Source organism: Pogoniulus pusillus, chromosome 6, assembly GCF_015220805.1.
Source record: "Pogoniulus pusillus isolate bPogPus1 chromosome 6, bPogPus1.pri, whole genome shotgun sequence".
NCBI lineage: Eukaryota > Metazoa > Chordata > Aves > Piciformes > Lybiidae > Pogoniulus > Pogoniulus pusillus.
In genome coordinates this window covers 1,139,214-1,161,121 of record NC_087269.1, presented here as the reverse complement: position 1 = coordinate 1,161,121, position 21,908 = coordinate 1,139,214, and the positions used below count along the sequence as shown (strand labels likewise).

Here is a 21,908-nt window from a genome sequence, read left to right as displayed (position 1 = left end):
GCTAGGGGGGGTGGAAAAAGCCCCAAACAAGTCCCATTTCCAGATAACCTCTCGTTTGGGCTCTCAGCTTTCTTTCCAAGCCCCTAAATTCCTGTTGTGGTTTGGTTTTTAGTTAGCAAGGCAAAGCTTGGGGTCGGGTTTTGCGTTTGTAGAGGAATTAGGTGACTGCTTCGGTTAGTTTTGGGTTAGAATGGAAAGGTTTAGTTGTCCTAAAGTAAAATTTCGGGGGGGGTTAGGTTTGAGTTTTCTTTTGCGGGGGTAAATAGTATGTAGGAGTGGGGGTGGGAGGGTCTTTGGCTTGAGAGAGGAGGAAGAGAAAGGGTTTGGAAAGAGCAATTGACAAAAGCTCAACGTACCTTAGGAAGGAAGCAAAGAGCAATTGTTAAAAGGATGAGGGCTCAGAGGGCAGCTTTAAGGGGCTGCAAGCTGAGGAAGATGCTGATTGGAATGCAAATGGAGTGTTAAGTGCATCCTCCCCCCCCTCCCCCACCCCAACGCCACCCCTCTCACCCCCAGCATTGGGTGGTGGGGGAGGGTAAATGAAGTGAAGCAAGCTACAGGTCTGGGGGTGTCGTTGGAACAGGCAGTGAAGCCCTCGACGTGATGATTCAGGTGGTGGAGACCCAAAACGGTGACATCAGGAGAAAAGGAAGGGTTAAAAACCAAAAGAGATGGAAGAGGAACAAGGAGCAAGAAGGCTTCCGAAAGCCAAAATGCAGGCTTCAGGAGAGCTTCCAACACGACAGCAACTGGGAGAGGCTTTAAACATCCTCTAGATGAGGCTGTCCCTGCTGACTGCAGGAGTGGGGGGCCGGGGGTTGGGACTAGATGACCTTTAGAGGTCACTTCCAACCCAGACCATTCTATGATTCTACACCAACAAGCTTCAAGCTTGCTTAGAATCAGTGGGGAGGTGGAAGTGTTATTATGAGGAGAGGCTGAGGGAGCTGGGGGGGTGCAGCCTGCAGCAGAGGAGGCTGAGGGCAGAGCTGATTGCTGCCTGCAGCTGCCTGCAGGGAGGCTGTAGCCAGGTGGGGTTGGGCTCTGCTGCCAGGCAAGCAGCACCAGAAGGGGACACAACCCCAAGTTGTGCCAGGGCAGGTCTGGGCTGGATGTGAGGAGGAAGTTGTTGGCAGAGAGAGTGATTGGCACTGGAATGGGCTGCCCAGGGAGGTGGTGGAGTGGCTGTGGCTGGAGGTGTTGCAGCCAAGCCTGGCTGGGGCACTTAGTGCCATGGTCTGGTTGGTTGGCCAGGGCTGGGTGCTAGGTTGGACTGGATGAGCCTGGAGCCCTCTTCCAACCTGCTTGATCCTCTGATTCCATGGCAGAATGAAGAAGGAGCCAGATGAGAGCAAGAAGGAACGTGCAGGGTTAAAAACCAAACTGAGCTTTATGGATGGAGTTAAAACCAAAACCAAACCAAAAGCAAAACCAAGAAGGGGGTCGAGGATCAGAGATGCAGAATTATGTCGGGGGGGGGGGGGGGGGGTTTGGTGGGTTGGGTGTTTTTTTTTTGCCCCCCTCCCCACTCACTTGTGATATCATAAACAACAACAGCAACAGTGGAGTCACGAATGTAGCTAGGGATCAAGCTCCTGAACCGCTCTTGACCTGCTGTGTCCCACAATTGCAACCGTACCTGACAAAAATCAGTCAAACAAGCAAGGGAAAAGAAGAAAGAAAAACAAACAAAACAAAACAAAACAGAAAGTCAAGCCCGAGGTGTTAAAAAAAAAAACAAACAACCACAATCAAAACAAATCCCCCCCCCCAAAAATACCTACTTGTGATATCGTAAACTACTACAGCAGCGGCAGAGTCGCGGATGTAACTGGGAATGAGGCTACGGAAACGTTCCTGACCCGCAGTATCCCACAGCTGCAACCTGATCTGCGATGGGGAGGGCGGGATGGAGGGGGGGGATGGAGGGGGGGAGGGGTGGAAGACAAATTAAACGAGCCCCCCAAGAAAACAAAAGCGCCGCTAAAATCCAACCGAAAGGACAAAGGGGGAATGAATGGATTCTCTGCCCAGCCCAGCCTGCCCCTGCCCACCCAGCCCACATCCCACCCCCCCCCAAAAAAAAAAGGAATGGAAAGGGAAAAAAGGCATGCGAGGAGGGGAGGGGGGGCTGGGGCGGGCGGCAAGCTCGGCTAGCTCTGCTGTTGGGTGCAGCCTGGCTGGGCTGTGCTGTAAGGAGCTGCTCTGTGCTGTTAGGCGCAGCCTGGCTGAGCTTGGTGCTCTCTGGGAGCTGCTCTGTAGTGTAAGGAGCTGCTCTGTGCTGTTAGGTGCAGCCTGGCTGAGCTTGGTGCTCTCTAGGAGCTGCTCTGTGCCATTAGGTGCAGCCTGGCAGGCCTTGGTGCTCTCTAGGAGCTGCTCTGTGCTGTTAGGTGCAGCCTGGCAGGCCTTGGTGCTCTCTAGGAGCTGCTCTGTGCTGTTAGGTGCAGCCTGGCAGGCCTTGGTGCTCTCTAGGAGCTGCTCTGTGGTGTAAGGAGCTGCTCTGTGCTGTTGGGTGCAGCCTGGCAGGCCTTGGTGCTCTCTAGGAGCTGCTCTGTGGTGTAAGGAGTTGCTCTGTGCTGTTAGGTGCAGCCTGGCTGAGCTTGGTGCTCTCTAGGAGCTGCTCTGTGCCATTAGGTGCAGCCTGGCAGGCCTTGGTGCTCTCTAGGAGCTGCTCTGTGCCATTAGGTGCAGCCTGGCAGGCCTTGGTGCTCTCTAGGAGCTGCTCTGTGGTGTAAGGAGCTGCTCTGTGCTGTTGGGTGCAGCCTGGCAGGCCTTGGTGCTCTCTAGGAGCTGCTCTGTGGTGTAAGGAGTTGCTCTGTGCTGTTAGGTGCAGCCTGGCTGAGCTTGGTGCTCTCTAGGAGCTGCTCTGTGCCATTAGGTGCAGCCTGGCAGGCCTTGGTGCTCTCTAGGAGCTGCTCTGTGCTGCTAGGTGCAGCCTGGCAGGCCTTGGTGCTCTCTAGGAGCTGCTCTGTGCTGTTAGGTGCAGCCTGGCAGGCCTTGGTGCTCTCTAGGAGCTGCTCTGTGCTGTTAGGTGCAGCCTGGCTGAGCTTGGTGCTCTCTAGGAGCTGCTCTGTGCCATTAGGTGCAGCCTGGCAGGCCTTGGTGCTCTCTAGGAGCTGCTCTGTGCTGTTAGGTGCAGCCTGGCAGGCCTTGGTGCTCTCTAGGAGCTGCTCTGTGCTGTCAGGTGCAGCTTAGCTGGGCTTGGTGCTCTCTGGGAGCTGCTCTGTGCTGTTAGGAGCTGCTCTGTGCTGTAAGGACCTGCTCAGCTGGGCTTGGTGCTCTCTAGGAGCTGCTCTGTGCTGTTAGGTGCAGCCTGGCAGGCCTTGGTGCTCTCTAGGAGCTGCTCTGTGCTGTCAGGTGCAGCTTAGCTGGGCTTGGTGCTCTCTGGGAGCTGCTCTGTGCTGTTAGGAGCTGCTCTGTGCTGTAAGGACCTGCTCAGCTGGGCTTGGTGCTCTCTAGGAGCTGCTCTGTGCTGTTAGGTGCAGCCTGGCTGGGCTTGGTGCTCTCTGGGAGCTGCTCTGTGGTGTAAGGAGCTGCTCTGTGGTGTAAGGAGCTGCTTGGCTGAGCCTGATGCTCTCTAGGTGCTGCTCTGTGCCATTAGGTGCACCCTGGCTGGGCTTGGTGCTCTCTGGGAGCTGCTCTGTGTTGTTAGGTGCAGCCTGGCTGGGCTTGGTGCTCTCTGGGAGCTGCTCTGCGGTGTAAGGAGCTGCTTGGCTGAGCTTGATGCTCTCTAGGAGCTGCTCTGTGCTGTAAGGAGCAGCCTGGCTGGGCTTGGTGCTCTCTGGGAGCTGCTCTGTGGTTAGGTGTAGCTTGGCTGAGCTTGATGCTCTCTAGGAGCTGCTCTGTGGTGTAAGGTACAGCCTGGCTGGGCTTGGTGCTCTCTAGTAGCTGCTCTGTGGTGTAAGGTACGGCTTGGCTGGGCTTGGTGCTCTCTAGTAGCTGCTCTGTGGTGTTAGGTGCACCTCTGTGGTGCTAGGTGCAGCTTGTCCTGCATTCACACTCTCTAGGAGCTGCTCTGTGGTGCTAGGTGCAGCTTGTCCTGCATTCACACCCTCTAGGATCTGCTCTGTGGTGCTAGGGGCAGCCTGTCCTGCATTCACACCCTCTAGGAGCTGCTCTGTGGTGCTAGGGGCAGCCTGTCCTGCATTCACACCCTCTAGGAGCTGCTCTGTGGTGTTAGGGGCAGCCTGTCCTGCATTCACACCCTCTAGGAGCTGCTCTGTGGTGTTAGGGGCAGCCTGTCCTGCATTCACACTCTCTAGGAGCTGCTCTGTGGTGTTAGGGGCAGCTTGTCCTGCATTCACACTCTCTAGGAGCTGCTCTGTGGTGTTAGGGGCAGCCTGTCCTGCATTCACACCCTCTAGGAGCTGCTCTGTGGTGCTAGGGGCAGCCTGTCCTGCATTCACACTCTCTAGGAGCTGCTCTGTGGTGCTAGGGGCAGCTTGTCCTGCATTCACACTCTCTAGGAGCTGCTCTGTGGTGCTAGGGGCAGCTTGTCCTGCATTCACACTCTCTAGGAGCTGCTCTGTGGTGCTAGGTGCAGCCTGTCCTGCATTCACACTCTCTAGGAGTTAGGGGAATGGACTGAAGCTGGAGGAGGGGAGATTCAGATAGGAGATGAGGAAGAAATTGCTGGCAGTGAGGGTGGGGAGACACTGGCACAGGCTGCCCAGGGAGGCTGTGGCTGTGCCCTCCCTGGATGTATTCAAGGCCAGGCTGGATGAGGCCTTGAGCAAGCTGGGCTGGTGGGAGGGGTTGGAACTGGCTGAGCTTTGAGGTCTCTTCCAGCCCATTCTATGAATCATCCCCAGACCTGTTCAGCTTCTAAACTGAGAGGTCCAAGGAGAAAATTGCTGGTTCTCTGTTCACCTCCAGCTCTGCCTACACCACATTTTCAGGCTCTGCTGCTATCCTTCCTCAGGGCTCACAGACATCACCTCCAGCAGCTTGGAGGATGGTTGGTGGTGGAAGAACCAGACCACCCTTGACACCTCTCTAGGGAGAGCCTTCAGTTGCTGTGAAAGCAGCGGAGAAGCTTCTGAAGGGAGGTGTTCAGGGAGGATAAAACGTGAGGCTCTCGGGAGCAGGGCCAGGGGAGGCCACAGCCATGCTGGGAGGGCTGCAGCCCTTCTGCTCTGAGGCCAGGCTGGGAGAGCTGGGGGTGTGCAGCCTGGACAGAAGGCTCCAGGGAGACCTTCTGGTGGCCTTGCAGGACTTAAGGGGGTCTATAACAAAGCTGGGGACAGTCTTGGGCAGGGCCTGTTGGGATGGTCTGAAACTCCAAGAGGGAGATTCAGACTGGAGAGAAAGGAGAAATGCAGCACTGAGGGTGCTGAGAGCCTGTGCCAGGCTGCCCAGGGAGGTAGGAGATGCCCCACGGCTGGCACCAGCCCAGGGCAGGTTGTTTGGGGCTGTGAGCAGCTTGCTGTAATTGAGGCTATCTCTGCTGACTGCAGAGGTGGGGTTGAAGTGGATGATCTCTGGAGGTCCCTTCCAACCTAAAGCCTTCCACGAATGTCTAAGCAGCTGCTCAGTTGTTAGTCTGTATTTAAGCCTTAGCCACAGAGCAAGAGTAAAACAAACATGCAGACAGATGAGGTTGGAGGTCTCTTACCATGGAGGCTCTGAAAGAAAAAGGCAGGACAGACTAAAAGCAGCCCCAGTGGCACAAGGTGCAGGAGGGCCAGCTTGGCTCTGGAGAGAACTTCCCATCACCAAAGCTCTTTCAAGGCCACCACACTCACCGTGGGGCTTGCCACAGCACCATGGAGCTTCTGCAGCAGCTCTGCACAACCTGCTCCTGCAAACAGCTCCCTGCTTGATTTGCCTTAATTAACAATCTGAGCTCATTTGCTTCCCCAGAGGAGGGATTTTCATTGCAGGGAGCTGGAGCTGCAGCAAGCCAAGAACCAAGTCTGGGGCTTGCTGCTGAAGGCAAGCTTGGAAAGCAAAGGACGTTGGCAAGCCAGCCTGAAACTGGCAGCATTTGGCCACTGGCATTTTATTTGGCCACTTCTATTTCAGTTGGCCAATTATATTCTGTGCTTTGATCAGAAACAGAAGGGCTGAAGCCTGATGCCCTTCTCCAATCCCCCCCTCAAATCATCCACACCATCCCAGAGGGTGACACCAGAGCACCTTCTAGCAGGTGAAGCAGCTGGTGGTGGTTGCCCAATATCCCCCAGCAGTGCCAAGCTGGAAGCAGCTGGTGGAGGAAGGCTCTTCCTCTGCTTCCCTGCACAAGGACAACAGCTGCTGAGCCTCATCCCAAGCCCAGAGAAGCACAACAAGAGCAAGAAGGCAGCAAATGGGACTCACTGTTCGATCCTCCAGGTACATGGTTTTCGATAGGAAGTCGATGCCAATTGTTGCCTGGGGGGGGAAAAACAACAGAAGATGGGAAAAGTAACCCCAAAATCTCTTCCATTCAACCCCAGGAGACTGGGAGAGGACAAAGGGTGATGGCCTGAAGCTAAAAAGGGAGGCTCAGACTAGAGGGAAGGCAGAGAGGTTTCCCAGGGTAAAGGTTTGCTGCTGTCACTTCAGAATTGATGTGAACAGGGGGAGGAGTTTTCTGCTTTCCTCTACCTAGAAGCAAGACTCAAGATTCAGAACCAAACCCATGCCATAAGGCACACAAAGTTCTTCACCTGACTTGCTGTGACCTCCATCCCTGCAGACATGCAAGGTGAGGCTGGACAGGGCTCTGGGCAGCCTGATCTAGTTGAGGATGTCCTTGCTGACTGCAGAGGGGCTTGGACTGGATGAGCCTTGGAGCTCACTTCCAGCCCAGACTATTCCATGATACTGAGGGATGAATCCAGGCAGCCAGATGGGTATCAGCATGCTCTGGGGGCACTTAGTGCCATGGTCTGGTTGACTGGCCAGGGCTGGGTGCTAGGTTGGACTGGATCAGCTTGGAGGTCTCTTCCAGCCTGGCTGATTCCATCCTAGGCTGCCAAGGGAAGCCTTTCCCATGGAGAGAAGGGAACAAGTTCTGCACCATGAAGGTGCTGGAACACTGCAACAGGTTGCCCAGGGAGGTGGTTGAGGCCTCAGCCCTGGAGATATTGAAGGTGAGGCTGGACAGGACTCTGGGCAACCTGATCTAGTTGGGGATGTCCCTGATGAGTGCAGGTGGGGCTGGACTGGATGAGCTTTGGAGGTCCCTTCCAACCCAAACCGCTCTATGCCATCACTCCTGGGGTCACACCAGCACTGGCTGAGTTTTATTCCAGGTGTTTTGAGTTTCCTTGACACAGGACAGGAAGTTCTGGGTTTAGATTCCCAAATGCTGCTTCCCCTGAAGTTTAGGGGTAAGCTGGAGGGCCAAGAGCTGAATTCCCTCTTCCCTAGCAGCCAGCAGGAGCAAGGCCTGAATGCACAGCAGAGATTTCACTCAGTGCTGCTTTCTATTTTTACCAACTGAAGACACAGAGACAAAAATCCCTCTTCAAATAATGATAGGCTGTGGCAGTGTGCACAAAATGGGCATCCAAAATGGATGAGGACTGTCCAGAAGCAGCAAAGCAGCCACCAGCTAACAGCCCTGCAGCTGCTGAAGCACCTACAGGGATGCTCTTGGCTTTGAGAGGACTCCAGAGGGTGCTGGGCACTGGGATGTTTCTGTCCTGTGGGTTTGAAGCTTTCATGAGTCATTTTGCAATCATTTGGTGTCATTATGGCAGCTCAGCCCCTCCTGTGATTAGCAGAAAGCACAGAGGGTCAAAGCTGCCTGAGAAAGAACTAGGACAAAGCTCTGTAGAGAGGAGAGGAGCAGAGCTGAAAGGAAAATGGTGTTGGGGGTGTGGGGAAAAAAACCCCAACCCAAGCAGGTTAACTAAGAGACCTGCACTCAGCTGACCATGTAATTACAGCAGGCAGAACCTGGGAGCATGGTGGCTCTCCTGGGAGCACTGCTGCCTACTGCAGCCCTCTCCCACCACAGAAGCTTTGCTTCTATGATTCTGCCTCATTTGCCTAGGAGCAGCAGTGAGGAACTACAGGGAAGGAAGCATCCAAAAGCAGCGTGGCCAGCAGGTGGAGAGAGGGGATCCTGCCCCTCTGCTCTGCCCTGTGGGGGGGCTCCCCTGCAGCCCTGTCTAGCTACAGGGCCCTCAACACAGCAGGGACATGGACTTGATGGAGCAGGTCCAGAGGAGACCACAAAGATGACTGAAGGGTTGAAGAATCTCTGCTATGGGGACAGGCTGAGGGGGCAGGGGCAGCTCTGGGGAGGAGAGGCTGAGAGAGCTGGAGTTTAGTCTGGAGAAGAGCAGCTTGCTATGGGGACAGGCTGAGGGGGCTGGGGGAGGTTCAGCCTGGAGAAGAGAAGGCTCCAGGGAGACCTTAGAGCTGCCTGCCAGGACCTGAAGGGGGTTACAAGAAGGCTGCAGAGGGACTGTTCCCAAAGGTCTGCAGGGACAGGATGAGGGCAGTGGTTTGAAATGAGAGCAGAGCAGATTGAGATTGGATGTGAGGAACAAGTTCTGCACCAGGAGGGTGCTGGAGCCCTGCAACAGGTTGCTTGGGGAGGTGGCTGTGGCCCCAGCCCTGGAGATCACAGAATCAACCAGGCTGGAAGAGAGCTCCAAGCTCAGCCAGTCCAACCTAGCACCCAGCCCTGCCCAATCACCCAGACCATGGCACTAAGTGCCCCATCCAGGCTTGGCTGCAACACCTCCAGGGATGGAGACTCCCCCACTTCCCTGGGCAGCCCATTCCAAAGGCAAATCACCACCACTCTCTGGGCCTGCCTCTCCAGCTTGGCCATCCCCATCCACTAGCTCAGCAGTGCCCCAGGTAAGCTGCCACAGCTTCCTACAGAGCTAGCAGCAGCAGGCTGAGGCTGGACAGGGCTCTGGGCAACCTCATCTAGCTGAGGATGTCCCTGCTGAGTGCAGGGAGGGTTGGACTGGATGAGCTTTGGGGGTCCCTTCCAACTCAAAGCATTCTAGGATCCTCTGGTTAAGAAGCAAAGAGCTCTAAATGAGATGCTTGGACAGAAGCAGAGAGCTCTAAATGAGATGCTTGGACAGAAGCAGAGAGCTCTAAATGAGATGCTTGGACAGAACCAGAGAGCTCTACATGAGATGCTTGGACAGAAGCAGAGAGCTTTAAATGAGATACTTGGACAGAAGCAGAGAGCTCTAAATGAGATACTTGGACAGAAGCAGAGAGCTCTAAATGAGATGCTTGGACAGAAGCAGAGAGCTCTAAATGAGATGCTTGGACAGAAGCAGAGAGCTCTAAATGAGATGCTTGGACAGAAGCAGAGAGCTCTACATGAGATGCTTGGACAGAACCAGAGAGCTCTACATGAGATGCTTGGACAGAAGCAGAGAGCTCTAAATGAGATGCTTGGACAGGCACCAAGCAACAGAAGAGTCACTGTGGGATTCCTGATGGTTTTTTTACCCCTTACCTCCTCCTCCCACCCCCCTAAAAACCTTTCACATTCAGCAGGGAACAGATTTGTTGTCTCAGTGCATTCAGAACCTCACCACCTGTAACCAAGTCATGTTCTGCTTGGAGAAGAAAGATTTTAAAGGACCTGCAAGACTTTGATAGCTTCCAACCTTTTCAAGATCAGCCTACATCCTGAGAGTGGCCAAGAGCCCCTGCCCCTTTTGCTCTCCTTCATGTCAACCCAACCTGACCTGTCACCCAACTGTCAAGCAGTGAGGCGGCTTCAAGGTCAGCTGAAATAAAAGCCAAGCACTGCTTCAGCCTTCCTTACATCACAAATAAGGAGGCACAGGGTGAGGAAGTGCACAGCAACCACTCCTGTGCTCTCTGCTTCAGCAGGCAGCCTGAAATGGTGTCCTAAAGCACTCCCAGGCTTTAAGCCCACTGCTTTCTGCTCCACCTGTCCTTCTTGGGGTCTTGAAGGACATCAAACTGTTGGAGGGAGCACAGAGGAGGCCACAAGGATGAGGTCAGGGCTGGGGCAGCTCTGCTGTGAGCACAGGCTGAGGGAGCTGGGGGGGTGCAGGCTGCAGAAGAGAAGGCTCCAGGGACACCTCAGAGCTGCTGCCAGGAGCTGAAGGCATCCTGCAGGAAGGCTGCAGAGGGACTTTGGCTAAGGCTGCCTAGGGACAGGCCAAGGGGGAATGGTTGGGAGCTGAGGCAGAGCAGGCCTAAAGCTTCCCTGGAGCCTCCTCTTCTCCAGGCTGAACAACTCAGCTCTCCCAGCCTGTTTCTACAGCAGAGGTTCTCCAGCCCTCTGACCATCTTGGTGGCCTCCTCTGGACCCACTCCATCAGATCCATATCTCTTAGAAAGAAGTTGTTCAGCAGGAGGCTGCTGAGCCTCTGGCACAGGCTGCCCAGGGAGGCTGTGGCTGCCTCCTTTGTGGGGGTGCTGCAGGCCAGGCTGGATGAGGCCTTGAGCAGCTGAGTCTGGCTGAGAGCTGACCTTGGGCATAGTGTGGAGGGTGAAGGAGATAATCTTCAAGGTCTCTTCCAACCTGAACCACTCTATGAAAGGTCCCTTCCAACCTCAGCCATTGTGACCCTCCAGCCCTCTGCAGAACCTCCTGCAGCTCAGCTTTTAGAAGAGAGGGACACCTGTGACTTTCCTCCCCATGGAGCCATCATCAGATCTGGGATGGGCTGATAATAAGTCACAGAATCAGGCAGGGTTGGAAGGGAGCACAAGGAGCAGCCACTCCCAACCCTCTGCCATGCCCAGGGACACCCTACCCTAGAGCAGGCTGCACACAGCCTCAGCCAGCCTGACCTCAAACACCTCCAGCCATGGGGCCTCAACCACCTCTCTGGGCAAAAATGGTGAGTGTGGGGGGGAGAAAACCCCTCCCTGGTAGACTGAACCTCTTGGGAGACAGAGAATCACAGAATATCAGGGGCTGGAACTTTTCAGGGCACATTCTCAAGTCACAGCTAAGCTGCTGGAACAGAATCCAGCTGCTCTGAGAGGTTATCAAAGCAGCAAGCTGCAATCCAGTGGATTCTCCCAAGGGAAGACATGGCAAGTGAAGAGCAGAAGTGAATTTACCTGGTAGGTGTTGTCAAAGCTGTCATACATGAACCTGGTGATCAAGGAAGTCTTCCCCACTGGAAAAGAGAAACAACAAAACACAGGATCAGGGAACAGCTTCAGAGAAGCTTTTAAGCAAAGTGACTTCCAAACAGGAGTTTTGCTGTGATCCATTCCCATGCCAAGGAACTTCCTACAAGCAAGAGAGCAGAGACTTGACCTCAGAGCTGCAAAGTCAGCAGCAGGTTTGGCTTTGTGAGCAAAGTTGGCTCCTGGAGGCTTAGAATCATAGAATCAGGCAGGGCTGGAAGGGAGCACAAGGAGCAGCCAGCTCCAACCCCCCTGCCATGCCCAGGGACACCCTACCCTAGAGCAGGCTGCACACAGCCTCAGCCAGCCTGGTCTTCAAGACCTGCTTCACAAGCATCAGTTGCACAGAAGTCACAGATTGCATCAGGTTGGAAGAGACTCAAAACCCATCCTGTCCAACCCCCCTGCCCTCAGCAGGGCCAGCTCCAGCCAGAGCAGCTGCCCTGGGCCAGCTCCAGCCTGCCCTTGCCTGCCTCCAGCAGCTCCCTGTGGCCTGTGCCAGCCTCTCCCCAGCCTCCCTGTGCAGAGCTTCTCCTCGTGGCCAACCTGAGCCTGCCCTGCTCCAGCTCCAGAGCCTTGTCCCTGCTCCTGCCAGCCCAGGCCCTTCTGGACAGTCCCTCCCCAGCCTGCCTGCAGCTGCCCTGCAGCTCTCCAGGTGCAGCTCTCAGCTCTGCCTGCAGCCTGCACAGCCCCAACTCTGCCAGCCTGGCCCCACAGCAGAGCTGCTCCAGCCCCTCTCAGCACCTTGCTGCCTCCTCTGCAGCCTCTGATCAGGTCCCTGTCTCTCTTGTGATGGGGGCCCCAGAGCTGGCCCCAGCCCTGCAGGTGAGGTCTCCCCAGAGCAGAGCAGACACCTCCCTGAGCAGCCTCTTCCAGTGCCTGACAACTGATGCAGGAAAGAAAAATCTCCTCAATGTTGTCATTCTCCACCCTGGTGAAGGTTAGAGCCCATGGTGGGTGTCTGCACCTGCAATCACAGAATCAGGCAGGCTGGAAGGGAGCTCCAAGCTCAGCCAGCCCAACCTAGCACCCAGCCCTGCCCAACCAACCAGACCATGGCACTAAGTGCCCCAGCCAGGCTTGGCTTCAACACCTCCAGCCACAGCCACTCCACCACCTCCCTGGGCAGCCCATTCCAGTGCCAATCACTCTCTCTGCCAACAACTTCCTCCTCACAGCCAGCCTAGACCTGCCCTGGCACAGCTTCAGACTCTGGCCCCTTCTGCTCTTGCTGCTTGCCTGGCAGCAGAGCCCAACCCCACCTGGCTACAGCCTCCCTGCAGGCAGCTGCAGGCAGCAATGAGCTCTGCCCTCAGCCTCCTCTGCTGCAGGCTGCACCCCCCCAGCTCCCTCAGCCTCTCCTCACAGGGCTCTGCTCCAGGCCCCTCCCCAGCCTTGCTGCCCTGCTCTCAACACCTTCCAGCACCTCAGCAGCTCTCTGCAATGCAGGAGCCCACAGCTGGACACAGCTGGACTCCAGGGGTGGCCGGAGCAGTGCTGAGCACAGGGGCAGAAGCTGCTCCCTTGTCCTGCTGCCCACACTGCTCCTCAGCCAGCCCAGGATGCCATTGGCTCTGCTGCCCACCTGGGCACTGCTGCCTCCTCTGCAGCTCCTCTCTGCCAGCTGTGTGTTCAGCCACCACTGACAGAGAGTAGGGACAGAGGCAAAGCCTTTTTCATGCAGCCACAGGTCCCTCCTCCCTCATGGCAAAGAACTTGTTCCTATCATCCAGTCCACATCTACTCTTCAAACTAGACCAGCTCCTGGTTGCACACAGAAGGCAACCAAGCTCCAACAAGGACTTTTAAGCTTGAATCCAGCTGTGCCCAGTTGAGGGGGTACAATCCCTGCCCTGCTCCTGCTGAGCATGCTCTTGGTGATCTAAGCCAGGCTGCTGGTGCCCTGCTTGGCCACCTGGACACCCCCTGGCTCCTCTTCAGCTGCTGGCAGAACCCCAGGTTCTTATCTGCTGGGCACTTTCCAGCCATTCTGCCCCCAAGCTTGGAGCCTTCCTGGGGTTGTTGTGACCCAGGTGCAGGACCCAGCCCTTGGCTTTGTTGAAGTCCACACAGTTTGCCTTGGCCCATGGCTCCAGCCTGGCCAGAGCCCTCTGCAGAGCCTTCCTGTCCTCCAGCAGATCAAACCTCCCACCCAGCTTGGTGTTGTCTGCTAGCACTGAGAGAAGAATACCCAATCTGCTGCCAGAGGACCTGCAGGAGAGTTTGGATCTTGTTCTGTTTGAATGCTTTCATGGTTTATGTTCCATTCCACAGCCCAGGGCTTGATCCAGCTCACAGAAGGCATCAATTTGGAAGCAACTGGAAGCAAGTTTGAGGAGAGAGCATGCCAAACAACCTTGCACAAAGCAGAAGCACCTTCAAGGGGAAAATGAAGCTCAGCAGGGAGAAGCAGCAGCAAAATAACACACAGAGGCAAGAGCTTGAAATGCAGACTGCAAACAAGAGCTTGAAATGCAGACTGCAAACAAGAGCTTGAAATGCAGACTGCAAACAAGGGGGAGAGCAAGCAGGGGGGGGAGTTATCTAAAGGAAGCAGCTAAGAAAGTCCAGACTTCAGCCTCATTTCATTAAGCTCTTTTTTAATCTACTGGGTTAATTTAATCTCTTGGCAAGATTTCAGCACACAAATGTAGCCATTAGTGAAGGCTGCAGCAGGATGTGACATCCTCAGGGTCAAGATATTTCTGGCATGTTGCTAGGATGAGAGAAAAAGGGAAAAATGAAGTTAATGTCATCCTTGGAGGAATTGAAGGTGAGGGAGGAAAGGCTGCAGCTGGGGTTTTACTGCAGCTTGGGCTGAGAGGGTTCTGCTGGCCAGGCTGACAGCTGTGGCACAGGGAAAGAGGGAATCATCTCAGCTGAGGAATGGAGAAGGAGGTTTTTGGCAAGGAAAATGCCAGCCTGCAGTAGGGGAGGGACAGTGGAGAACCTCATGCAGCTCAACAAGTCCAACTGCAAGAGCCTGCAGCTGGGGCACACCAAGCCCAGGCACAAAACCAGGTTGGGGGCAGAGGGGGTTGAGAGCAGCCCTGAAGAGAGAGGCTTGGGGGTGCTGGGTGCTGAGCAGCTGCCCAGGAGCCAGCAGTGCCCTCCTGCAGCCCAGCAGGCAGCTGTGTGCTGGCTGCAGCCAGAGCAGGGGGGGCAGCAGGGCAGCAGAGGGGATCCTGCCCCTGGGCTCTGCTCTGCTCACTCCTCACCTCCAGTGCTGCCTCCAGGGCTGCTGGCCCCAGCAGCAGGAGGGCACAGAGCTGCTGCAGGCAGCACAGAGGAGGCCACAAGGAGCAGCCCAGGGCTGGGGCAGCTCTGCTGTGAGCACAGGCTGAGGGAGCTGGGGGGGTGCAGCCTGCAGGAGAGAAGGCTCCAGGGGCACCTCAGAGCTGCTGCCAGGAGCTGAAGGCATCCTGCAGGAAGGCTGCAGAGGGACTTTGGCTAAGGCTGTCCAGGGACAGGCCAAGGGGGAATGGTTGGGAGCTGAGGCAGAGCAGGCTCAGAGTGGAGCTGAGGCAGAGGTTGCTGAGCCTCTGGCACAGGCTGCCCAGGGAGGCTGTGGCTGCCTCCTCTGTGGGGGTGCTGCAGGCCAGGCTGGATGAGGCCTGGAGCAGCTGAGCCTGGCTGAGAGGTGTCCCTGGACACGGTGTGGAGGGTGGAGGAGAGGAGCTCTGAGCTCTCTTCCCACCTGAGCCATTCCCTGATCTCATGGATTCAGTGCTAAGCACAGATGCTCTCCACCCTCTTGCTGAAGATCAAGCTCCAACAGCTCACAGCCAAGCACAAAGTCCTCCCACAAAGGACCTTTGAAGTGAGGTCGTTTAACTCTGAACCAATCAACTCAGCTGGGCAGTGGCTTCTCCTCCCTTCCCCTGGCACCCAGAGCTGTCAGGGGTCACTCCACTGGAGGGATTCACAAGGCAGGCATGGCAGAACTGTGTGAAGCAGAGGGGAAGCTCAGCAAGTGACTGAGCAAAGGATCCATTCCTTGCACCACTGCTGCACCTGGACATCAGTCCCGGAAGCTCTGTCAGCAAAGGGCTGAACATCACCAGCAGAGTGGAGTTTATCAGATGACTTTTCTGCTCCTTCAAGCTCCTGATCCAACACAGAAGTCCACATTACCCAGCTCCTGGCTGCACACAGAAGGCAACCAAGCTCCAACAGGAGCTGTTAAGCTTGAATCCAACTTCCTCAGGTGGTTTTCTGCAGCTCCACCAGCTTGGAAGGATCCCAGAATGGTCTGGGTTGGAATGGACCTGCAAAGCTCATCCAGTCCAACCTCCCTGCAGTCAGCAGGAACTTTGAGGTCCCTCCCAACCTAAACCATTCCATTATTCTATCCTCAACTACATCAGGTTGTCCAGAGCCCTGTCCAGCCTCACCTTGAGTATCTCCAGGGCTGGGACCTCAACTACCTCCCTGGGCAACCTCACAGTGCACAGCTTGCTCCTAGCAGAGATGACTGCTGGCTGCTAGCTGAGTTAGCTACTCACCCTCCCTAAGATCAGGCCTGAGGAGCAGGCAGTGCTGCACCTGCACAGCCTGCCTGCTGATTTATTCTCTCTGCAAGCTGCAGAGGAGCAGAGAGAGAGAGAGAAAGAGAGAAAGGCTTTGCTGTAGAAGGCAATGACTGGAAGCATCCACCCGTGTGGATTCTGGGAAGCTGCAGTGATTTACACCTTCTGGGACAGGAACTGCAGCATTACACAGAGCCTCAGCATGGTAGGCTTGGAAGGCAGCTCTGGAGCTCAGCCAGCACAACCCCCTGCTCCAACAGGGCACCCACAGCAGCCTGCCCAGGGGCACAGTGCCCAGGGAGGGGTTGGAAGCTCTGCACACAAGGAGGCTCCACAGCCTCTCTGGGCAGCCTGCTCCAGGCCTCCACCACCCTCACACCAAACAACCTCCTCCTCACCTCCAGATGCCACCTCCTGGCTTCCACTTTGTGCCCCTGGCCCTGGGCAGCACTCAGCAGCTGCCAGCCCCAGCCCCTTGCCCCCCACAGCCCCTTCAGCTCTTGCTGAGCACTGCTCAGCTGCCCTCTGGGGCTGCTCTGCTGCAGGCTCCCAGCCCCAGGGCTCTCAGCCTTTGCTGCTGCCAGAGCTGCTGCAGGCTCTCAGCCTCTGCCCAGCCTGCCCTGGCCTCTCTGCAGCCCTTGCCAGGCTCTCTGGCACTGGGCAGCCCAGAGCTGCTTTCAGTGCTGGGGCCACAACCTCTCTGGGCAGCCTGCTCCAGGCCTCCACCACTCTCAGATTACAGTAGAGTAGAACCTCCCTCGACCTTCTGCTGCCCACACTCTTCCTCATGCCCCCAGGACACCTCTGATTTTCTTGCCCTAGAGCCCCTTGCTGGTTCCTGGGCACTTCACTGTCCCCAGCACCCTCAGCTCCTCCACCTGGCAGCTGCCCCCCAGCAGTTCCTCCCTCAGCTGTGCTGCTGCAGGAGGTGGTCCCTGCCCAGGGGCAGGACCCTGCCCTTGCTCCGTCTGGCCTCCAGGAGCTTCCTCTCCCAACTCTGCAGCCAGCCAAGCTTGGCTGCTTCAGAAATCTGTTGTGCAGCTGCAGCAGCCTCTGCTACTGAGCCACTCAGCCTCTCTCCAGCCTCCCCTGGACTCTCTCCAGTTGTTCTCAGTCTGTCTTCAACTGAGGAGTCCAGAACTGGAGCCAGGACTTCAACTCTGGCAGATCAGATGGAGTGGAGAACCTCCCTCAGCCTGCTTCTGGCCACACTCCTCCTCATGCTCCCCATTATTGGCCTTGTTGGCCAGCAGGTCACACTGCTGGCTCCTGGGCAACTTGTCCCCCAGCACTGCCAGCTGCTTCTCCTTGGAGCTGCCTCCCAGAAGGCCACCCCTCAGCTGTCCTGCTGCAGGGCTGGTTCCTCCCCAAGAAGGATGACCTGGACTGCAACTGAAAATTCCCAGATGGAAGAATGTGAGCCCTGCTGCAGCAGAGGAAGCAGTCAATGCCCAAACCCTCACTCATCCTCCCTAAATCACCAACTGAGCCAGTGGCAGTCAACAGCAAAGGCTCCAAGACACAGAACTGAGTGTAAAGAGGAGCAGAACCTCGTGAAGCTGCTATCAGCCAAGCTGCCACGAGCTGCCAGGGCCCAAACTCAAAGCCTGCAGCAGCTAATTGAGTGCAGCAGGATCGATGCTCTTTGTCTGGCAGCCCTGAGCCACTGCCTAGCACCGATGCCACAAAGAGCATCCATCTGCAAGAGCAGATCAATGCCCTAATCTCCTGCTTCCAGCAACTTTGATCCCACAGCAGCCACCAGAGAGATTTCAAGGTCAGCCAAATCTGATTGCTGAAGAAAGCCTCATCCTGCAGCTGGGGGCCTGGGGGGGAGATTTGTTCCTCTGATGCCAACCACCACTGCTGCCTCCCACTGATGGGGAGCACCAAGGAGCCCAGAATGTGCTGCTAGGAGCTGTGCAAAGCAGCACTCCCCATGCTGTGTGCCCTAACACAGGGGGCAGGAATGGAAGAGCCCCATTAGATAACCACAAATCATCATCATCATCATCCTCTCCCCCTCCCTCCCCAGCATGGGATTTAGGAGGTCAGCTGTTGCCAGGCAGAGTCTGCAAAGGGCTCAAGCAACAGGCAAGAGCGACCTACAAAAAAGGAAGGGGGATTTGGATTGTGCTGCTTCTGCTGGGTGATGGAGGGGGAGCAGCTCTTACACCCCCACTTCACTTCCTCAGGCATCTCTTTGGCCCCCTCAGAGCTGAAATTCTCACTTGAGGACTCCACCAGAAAAGCCACACTCAAAGCTCTCAGCTCTCATTAGTTGTGGGTTAGCAGCTTTTAAAAGCAGCAGCAATAAAGCAACCCAAACAAGCCCCCCAAAACCATCCCCCCAAAAAATACAACCCAAAAGCCAACTCCCCCCACCCAGAAAACAAACCCTCTAAATAATTCCCTTCTAAATAAACCCACCCTGACCCCCCCCAAAAAGAGCCCCACAGGCAACCTCCATAACCCTGCAGCAGGCTGCCCAGAGAGGCTGTGGAGCCTCCTCCTGTGCAGAGCTTCCAACCCCCCCAGCCCCTGGGCAAGCTGCTGTGGGTGCCCTGCTGGAGCTGGGGGGTTAGACTGGCTGAGCTCCAGAGCTGCCTTCCCACCTCAACACACTGGAATGTTGTGCACACTTGGATGAGGAGCCAAGGAACAACCAGAGTGAGGCTGTGGAGTCTCCTTGTGTGCAGCTTCCAACCCCCCCTGGGCACTGTGCTGCTGGGCAAGCTGCGGTGGGTGCCCTGCTGGAGCTGGGGGGTTGGTCTGGCTGAGCTCCAGAGCTGCCTTCCCACCTCACCATGCTGGGGTTGTGTAATGCTGCAGTTCCTGTCCCATAAGGTGTAAATCCCTTCCTGAGGAACCTGCTTTGGTTCCCCCTGCTTCAGTGGAAGGGTTGGACTGGATGACCTCCAGAGGTCCCTTCCAACCCCACCACGCTGGGATCCTGCCCTCAGCTCTCACAACAGAGGACCCAGTGCCACTCAAAGAGTCCTGCTGAACGCTTGAGCTCCAAGACCTTCAAGCCACCAACCTCACACCAAGCTTCAGCCTGGATCTGTTGCCACTTCAGACCCAAAGAGTTGCTGAAACTCAAAAGGTTTCATGGTCAAGATGGGAGAATTTGTCCAGACCTGACAAAAAGCTTCCCAAGACAAGAGGAAGAAGCAGCAGCAGCTCTGCTAAGAGCCATGGGCTCAGTGCTGAACGTGTGGGAGCTGGGTTTAGATCTCTGTTCACCAAGAAGCCCCAGAAGGAGCCTGCTCTGGGTCGACTCAAAACAGGGAGGCAGTAATCAAGAGGAGTATTTTTAGCTCTGCCAGCCTCAGCTCCCAACACAGAAATGTTGCATTCAAGTGAGGCAAGCAGCAGCTTCAGAAGCAAAAATCCTCCTTCTGCTCTTTGCTGCCAGGAGATGGAAATTTCACTCCCCAAAGCAGGAGCCAAAACTCATTCATGACCCTGAAGACACTGACAGAGCCAGCAGCTGCATCCACAGAGCCCTAGGATGGGCTGGGCTGGAGGGGACCTCCAAAGCTCATCCAGGTCCAGCCCCTCTGCACTCTGCAGGCTCACCCCCAACCACAGCAGGCTGCCCAGAGCCCTGTCCAGCCTCACCTTCAATATCTCCAGAGCTGGGGCCTCAACCACCTCCCTGGGCAACCTGTGGCAGTGTCCAGCACCCCCTGGTGCAGAACTTGTTCCTTTCTCTCCATGGACCTGCTGGGAAAGGCTTCCCTTGTCCTGTGGCAGCCCAGGGGATGTGTAATGAAAGACCAACGTTGGCAAACAGAGAGCCATGGAGTGGTAGGGGTTGGAAGGCACCTCTGGAGGTTGAGGCTTGAGTATCTCCAAGGCTGGGGCCTCAACCACCTCCCCAAGCAACCTGTTGCAGGGTTCCAGCAGTCTCCTGGTGCAGACCTTGCTCCTCACATCCAAGCTCAATCTGCTCTGCTCTCGTTTCAAACCACTGCACTCATCCTGTCCCTGCAGGCCTTTGGGAACAGTCCCTCTGCAGCCTTCTTGTAACCCCTTCAGGTACTGTCAGGCAGCTCTAAGGTCTCCCTGGAGCCTTCTCTTCTCCAGGCTGAACTCCCCCAGCCTGTCCCCACAGCAAACTGCTCTTCTCCAGACTAAACAGCTCCAATTCTGTCAGTCTCTCCTCCCCAGAGCTGTCCCAGGCCCCTCAGCAGCTTTGTGGCCCTTGCAGAGCCTGATTAAAACCCAAATCACTCTTGTTAATTAAAACACACACAGCTGGAGGGTGGTTCTTTCCCCCCATTGTGTTTAGAGCCAAAGGCAACATTAAATGCACATTTAGCAAACATCTTTCAAGGAGCCCAGAGCCCAGCATGGGGAGGGTGAGAAGGCAGCTCTGGAGCTCAGCCAGTCTGACCCCCCCTGCTCCAGCAGGGCACCCACAGCAGCTTGCCCAGCAGCACAGTGGCCTGGGGGAGTTGGAAGCTCTCCACACAAGGAGACTCCACAGCCTCTCTGGGCTGATGACACCAAACTGAGTGGTGTAGCTGATAAGCCAGAGAGAGGCTCTAAAAGGGCCCTGGGCAACCTCAACCTGAGTTGAGGATGTCTCTGCTGATTGCAGGAGGGGTTGGAACAGATGAGCTGCATCTGGCTCTGGAGCCCCCATTCCAAGAGGGCTGTGGAGATGCTGGAGAGTGTCCAGAGCAGGGCCAGGAGGATGCTCAGAGGCTGCAGCAGCTCTGCTGTGAGCACAGACTGAAAGAGTTGGGGCTGTGCAGGCTGGAGCAGAGGAGGCTCCCAGAGGACCTTCTTGTGGCCTGCCAGGACCTGAAGGGGGCTCCAAAAAAGCTGGGGAGGGACTTTTGAGGCTGTGAGGGAGTGGCAGGAGTGGGAGGACTGGAGCAAAGGTGGAGGTGGGGAGAGTGAGGCTGGAGGTGAGGAGGAAGTTGTTGAGCAGGAGAGTGGTGAGAGGCTGGACTGGGTTGCCCAGGGAGGTGGTTGAGGCCCCATGGCTGGAGGTGTTTGAGGCCAGGCTGGCTGAGGCTGTGTGCAGCCTGCTCTAGGGTAGGGTGTCCCTGGGCATGGCAGGGGTTGGCACTGGCTGCTCCTTCTGCTCCCTTCCAACCCTGCCTGATTCTCCAATTCTAGCTTTGCCCAGCCCCTTCCATGATTCCATGATCCAGACAAGCCTGAGAGGTGGCATCCCAGAAACCTCCTGAGCTTCACCAAGGCCAAGTGCAAGGTCCTGCACCTAGGCTGGGGCAATCCAATCACGATGGGTGTTGGATGGAGCTCATCCAGTCCATTCCCCCTGCTCCAGCAGGGCACCCACAGCAGCTTGCCCAGGACTGCAATGGCCAGATGGAGTTGGAAGCCCTCCAGAGAAGGAGACTCCACAAGTTCTGCTTTGACCACAGAGCATAAAGGTAGCTGCAGGTTGCCTCCCAGTGTGGTTGTGGCCACGGAACAGCTGCCTCCATTCACCTCCAGAAATCAGAGCCTTTTGTGCAGCTCAAGCTAACAAACAGCTCCTTTTCGTGCTGCCTCTCTGCTTCTTACAGCATGCCAGAACAGCAACAGCTCCTTTCTGTACAAACACAATGCCTCCAAAAGCCTCTTTTCAGGGAATTTCATCCCAGATTAGTTTAAAAAACCCATCTAAGTGAGACATTAACTCTCTCCAATGGAATCTTTAATCACAGAACCCTGGAATGATCTGGGTTGGAAGAAGCTCATCTCTGCAGCCAGCAGGAACATCCTCAACCAAATCAGGTTGCCCAGAGCCCTGTCCAGCCTCACCTTCAATATCTCCAGAGCTGGGGACTCAACCACCTCCATGGGCAACCTGTTGCAGTGCTCCACCACCCTCATGATAAAGAAAGTCCTCCATGAATTATAGAACTGTGGAAGTTGGAAGACACTTTTGAGATCATCAAGTCCAACTCTCACAATCCTACCACTGTTGCTAAGCCACCACCACTAAACCACAGCCCTCAGCACCTCATCCATTGCCTCTTTTAAATCCCCCAGTGATGGTGACTCCACCACCACCTTGGGCAGCCTCAAACTTCCCCTATTTATCCAACTTAAACTTCCCTGCCACAAGCTGAGGCCATTTTCTCTATCACTTGCTCCTTGGGAGAAGAAACCAACCCCACCTGGCTGCAAGCCCCTTTCAAGAAGCTGCAGAGAGCAAGGAGGTCTTCCCTCAGCCTCCTTCTCCAGGCTCAGCACCCCCAGCTGCTCCTCACCAGTTCTCCAGACCCTTCACCACCTTTGCTGCCCTTCTCTGGACATTCACCA

General features: G+C 55.9%; 1 protein-coding gene across 3 annotated transcripts in view; it reads right to left on the bottom strand.

The window, feature by feature from the left end:
• RAB6A (RAB6A, member RAS oncogene family) overlaps positions 1-21,908 on the bottom strand; it is a 62,859-nt gene that overhangs the window by 13,798 nt on the left and 27,153 nt on the right. The window contains exons 2-5 of one of the 3 annotated variants that reach the window (XM_064144200.1): positions 11,017-11,075; positions 6,319-6,372; positions 1,750-1,890; positions 1,534-1,639 (exon numbers count right to left, since the gene is read on the bottom strand). In XM_064144200.1, coding sequence (XP_064000270.1) covers positions 1,534-1,639; positions 1,750-1,890; positions 6,319-6,372; positions 11,017-11,075 — 360 coding nt within the window. The remainder of the gene's footprint in view (positions 1-1,533; positions 1,640-1,749; positions 1,891-6,318; positions 6,373-11,016; positions 11,076-21,908) is intronic. The other 2 variants (XM_064144199.1, XM_064144198.1) reach the window with 2 other exon arrangements.